General features: G+C 31.9%; 1 protein-coding gene across 15 annotated transcripts in view; it reads left to right on the top strand.

Moving 5' to 3' along the window:
* Positions 1-4,839, top strand: part of LOC115238855 (eukaryotic translation initiation factor 4E-binding protein Mextli) — a 13,193-nt gene extending 8,354 nt beyond the window's left edge. For 13 of the 15 annotated variants that reach the window (XM_029812988.1, XM_029812983.1, XM_029812987.1 and 10 more), the window contains 6 exons: positions 268-339; positions 1,341-1,401; positions 1,507-1,789; positions 2,036-2,312; positions 2,657-2,778; positions 4,526-4,839. In XM_029812988.1, the coding sequence (XP_029668848.1) occupies positions 268-339; positions 1,341-1,401; positions 1,507-1,789; positions 2,036-2,312; positions 2,657-2,778; positions 4,526-4,630 (920 nt within the window). In that variant the 3' untranslated portion in view covers positions 4,631-4,839. The remainder of the gene's footprint in view (positions 1-267; positions 340-1,340; positions 1,402-1,506; positions 1,790-2,035; positions 2,313-2,656; positions 2,779-4,525) is intronic. The other 2 variants (XM_029812991.1, XM_029812990.1) reach the window with 1 other exon arrangement.
* The last annotated feature ends 8 nt before the right edge of the window (positions 4,840-4,847 follow it).

Below are 4,847 nucleotides of genomic sequence, written 5' to 3'. Positions count from 1 at the left end.
AGCAGGAATCATTTTTTATACACAAACGATCAAACGATCAAATATTTTTATGTAAAGCGAAACCATTCATCCTCGAATTAGACTTTTAGTGATTTTTCCGATTATCCGTTTGTTGTTAAATTAGGAATCATTTTTTATACAAAGTGAATCAAACGATCAAATATTTTTATGTAAAGCGAAACCATTCATCCTCGAATTAGACTTTTAGTGATTTTTCCGATTATCCGTTGTCCGTTCTGTTGTTAAATAATTTGCACGAAAATACAGTGATGGGAATAAAAGGGCGTCGAGTTCACATGATAGAAGAGCTCAGCCAGACGATCATCTCCTTCCAGCGAGGTAAAAAGCAATGAATGATCCGCCAATGGCTTGTCGCAGCATTTTGTGCTCATGCATAGCAAGAACGATATTAATCGATCAAACAAAGCCCCTTGAGTTATAAAAAACACTTTTTTTTTCTTTTCCATTCAGGAGCATTGAGTTCTATATTGAAAAATTTGTTATATTGACAATTGTTATAAAGTATATGTGCAAACGCGCGTATATGTGATAAAAAATTGCTTTTTTTTAACAGATTATTCTTAATTTGTGCATGACAGAGCTGTAATACTTTAACCACAGAGTGATCAGGCCACTTTTCAAACAGTGTTAGTTTTGCAATAAAACCTACTAATAGTAAAACGCAAAGTATATGTCAATTTTCTTTCATGTAATGATATGATAAAAGAAACTGTACATTTCGAAATACGTATCAAGTTGATCATTTCTTTTTCCTTTTTTTTTTTCCAAAAAACAATTTTTTCATCGATCTAATATAGAATAATTCTTTTATATTAGCTATTGTGGAATGTATCTCATTAATAGCTCGGTGAATGAAGTATATAAATATCGTGCATTTGCAGCTTTAAGAGCCGAATAAAAGTATATTATATTACCAGTTATTAACACATATGCCACACAGATTAATCGATTGATCGCACACCACGGGTTTCACGCAGATAGAAAGGTTGGCATTTAATTAACTTACTTTAACGTTTCCGTTAATATATCAGATAACTCACATGAGCGAGACGTTTTCTTTATCTTATACCTAATGTATGTATAACTATAAGAAATTTTTAAGAGTATATTTTATGTGTGAATGTTTTTATATACGTATACTTATTACATCTTGCTTGTCGATATATCTCTCTTAACAATATTTAATGTTACATCTTGTTTAACGTATTAACTATACCATTGACTTAAAAGATCTTAACGATAACAATCGCACATAATTTTTTATAAATATAAATATTAATAAGAAAGACTTGTCACTTATACTATATTTTGATTCATAGTAAACCCTGGAGCTAAAGAACGACTTGTCCAAATCACGGGAACGTCCGAGGACAAGATTCAGTATGTTTAAATAAATTGTTTAATAAGTTATTATAAATGTGCTAAAACCTCTTAAAAATATATTATAAGCGGTACATTTTTATGTTTCGTTTTTTCTTGTGTCAGTTACGCGAAGGATTTAATAAAAGATACGATACAACGAAATGCATCTCCAGTGAGATTGGAACAGAACTCTGGTGGCGAGAAGGGGGCCATGGGTGGTTCTAACTCCTCGCTCAACAGTAGCGCATCGGACGAGAGCAACCGACTGCAACACAACTCTCGTCTACGTTCGTCTCTGCTGCATAGTTTTTCCACCAACGACGCCAGTATAGGCGAATACAAGTACACTGTTACCGTTGGTAACCAATCCCTCAAAATTACTGGCTGCAATCTCGATCTCGTCAGGGTAATAAAATCACCATAAAATCTAAATTTATCTTTTTTTATTAGTTTAACTATTTATCAATTTCAAATTAAAAAGAATTGAGTTATTAATTATATATCTAATTTTATTTTTTCCATTTATACTCTTTATTGATTCTGTTTCCATCTACAATGCTTTTACTTATGTATAATTTCTTTGATCTTTGGATATCTAAAGAGAATGTTAATATCCGAATGGGAACTGGGTGGGGTTATGGGGATGTTATAGACGGCGAAACTGGTATTAGATGAACACTTTTTGGGCGACTCCGAGAACTTTACCAGCGGGATAGAGTACTTCAATTATGAAGATGAACCCAGCTTCTCCGTAACTACCGTCTCCTCCAGTATTCCCCGTTGTACACCGTTGTTGCCGTTGGACAACGTGAACGCTTCTTCTCTAAATCGAGAGTTAAGCCTGGACAGCGCCGCAACCTCTTCAGAAAGTGAAGAAACTTACAAATCTCGTCCGATCTACGAAGAGCAATACTCCAAGACTCAACAAGGTATTCATATGTCTGAAAAATAATATATAATATTGTTATATTTTAAAGATTGAAATATATTTGTATTCTAATAACATGACAAAATTTGTATATAGAGAGAAAGAGAGAGTGTGTCTTGTTTTTGTTAAAAATATTTCTAAATAACACAAAATGCCGCGCCTCTCGACGCGAGTTGTTTATACGAATAATTTGACTGTTTTATTACTTTTTATATTTTCACCAAAATATACAAAATTTGATTATATATATATATTAAATTTAAATTAATTTAAATTTAAACAAAATTATGATAATAATATCTAATTATACAATATTTTAATTGACGCTTAATTTTATTTAACCAGTTCCAGAAGCAAGAGAACTTACGTACGAGTTTCTGCTGCTGTGCGCGACAGGCCCGTACGCGAAGCGACCTCCCGCCGATTGGGCGCGCATACAGAAGGAATGTCCTAATATAGTTCGTAAGGTACCGTTATGCGATAAGAACGCTAATCACATATTGTGCAATACTTTCCGTATTACTCTTCCCTGCAACGCTGCAGTTTAATATTCCTAATATATACATATAATACTTACTATAAATATGAACCTTTTGCCGAGAATGAATTTACGTTTTCGAGAATGTGGTGATATGAATGTGATTATTATGGTGTTTTTTAACACGCACGCATTTAGACGCTACAAGAACAGAGATGAGATCTGTTCTTATTTAATAATTGATTATTGAATAAGTAGTTAACACAAGAGAGGGAGATCTAAAAAAATTGAGATTATTATAAACATGCGAATATATATCTCTCTCGATAATCACATTTCGTGTTTTGTATTGAAGAAGTTAACAGACTCTTCGCAATATACGTGACATTGTAAGTACAAGTAGGTGATTCTTTGCAATAATAAGGAGCTAAGAAATTTCTATCAAAATTAATACCAAAGATATTACAAATGAGTTACGATATTTATTTCGCGATTTCAACGCGCATACGATTTGATTTCCAAGATTGCGCGCATTGGAGAAATTAATTGACTGGCTATATACAGGCGATTTTGTAAAGTCATCAGGATTGAGCATCTAAGATTTCTCTTTAGTTTCCACTCTTATTCTAACGTGATAGAATAAAACTGTTTCGTGTTCTCACTCGCTTTCTCATTTTATTATGGCAAATATCCGTAGTAAAAATGTAAAAGAAGAGATTCTCAATCTTTAAGAGAAAAACAGTTAACACAGAGGATGGAGGAAAAATGTAGAATAGAGAAAATCGACTATTACTCATACAAAATGTAATTTAAGAAAGAAATTTGGTATTTATATTCAACTCGAGAGTTAATCGAGATCAAATCGCGACTTGTTACATAAAATAGAGAGATTATGTCTATTATTTGTTGCAGGCAAAGTTTTCTACAATGTTATTCTCCATAGTTTGAAAAAGTCTATGTGTTCCTATATTTTGAATCTCTGCGATATATTTTAAATTTTTTTTTTTTTTTTTTTTTATTTTTTTTTTTTTATTGTTAGATTATATTGTTCATTTATTATAAAAGATTTTATATTTACTCTCTTCGCCCTCCCTTATTCCCCATTTCCCTTTTTTCTTTCAAATCTTGTGAAAATACTGATACATTATTTAGAGAAACAAGAAATGGAATATTATTTTATTTAATATAGTGTTATATATACAAGAAACTAATAAGACTAAACTAATAAAAATAATATGTTGTATATCAAACTCGGAACACACTGTATTAATAAATGCATATTGTAAAATCTATCTAATTTTGCTCCTTGTTTCCTCTTAAACAAGAAAAGTGTAGTTTGTAGAATATTTTTCAAAATTTAGCATGCGTGTTTAAAAATGTGCTATAAAATTTGTGCAATTTGTAAAGTTGTGAACTTGGAATATTGTACCCTGTTTAGATAGTAAAACTTAGTTTACCAACATTTTAAAATATGTGTGTGTATGTATGTGTGCGTGTGCGTTTGCGTTTGCGTTTGCCAATATCACTAATAAAAGAGGCATCGTATAAATTATGCTCGAATGTGTAACTTTATCGTCTGCATGTGTCCTCGCGTAAGCAAATTAATTAACACTACTCGGCTTTTTAAAAGAATCGAAGCATGCTGCTTATAAAGTACATGATAAGGTAAGATAAAAATGCTTCTTACAATATACGTCGTGCGACAATTTCGAAAACTAATCTTTTCCTATTGGCAGGCACCGATTCGCTGGTTCGAACCGGAGGCGTACAAAGCCAAGTTAGCAGCTGCTGGTTCTGTTGCAATATTGCCGATTAACGAAGCGGAAACCGATCCCGAGTGAAGCTAGAATTGTCAAATTGTTTTTCTTCCGATACCCTTTTCCATTTTGGTAACAAATTTTCAGAAAACAACATGGTTGTGTCAGTCGTAAGATTACGGCGCGTTTTATTCTTATGTGTCTATACCATAGACATAGAAATATTTAATTTTCTATATCTATGGTTTATACGTTTTTGTAAAAAAACAAAAGCTATTTCTTCATAAAATATATATATAAT

Source organism: Formica exsecta, unplaced genomic scaffold, assembly GCF_003651465.1.
Source record: "Formica exsecta isolate Colony F162 unplaced genomic scaffold, ASM365146v1 scaffold36, whole genome shotgun sequence".
NCBI lineage: Eukaryota > Metazoa > Arthropoda > Insecta > Hymenoptera > Formicidae > Formica > Formica exsecta.
Note: the sequence above shows the minus strand (reverse complement) of the source record. Positions and strands in the feature narration are given on the sequence as shown.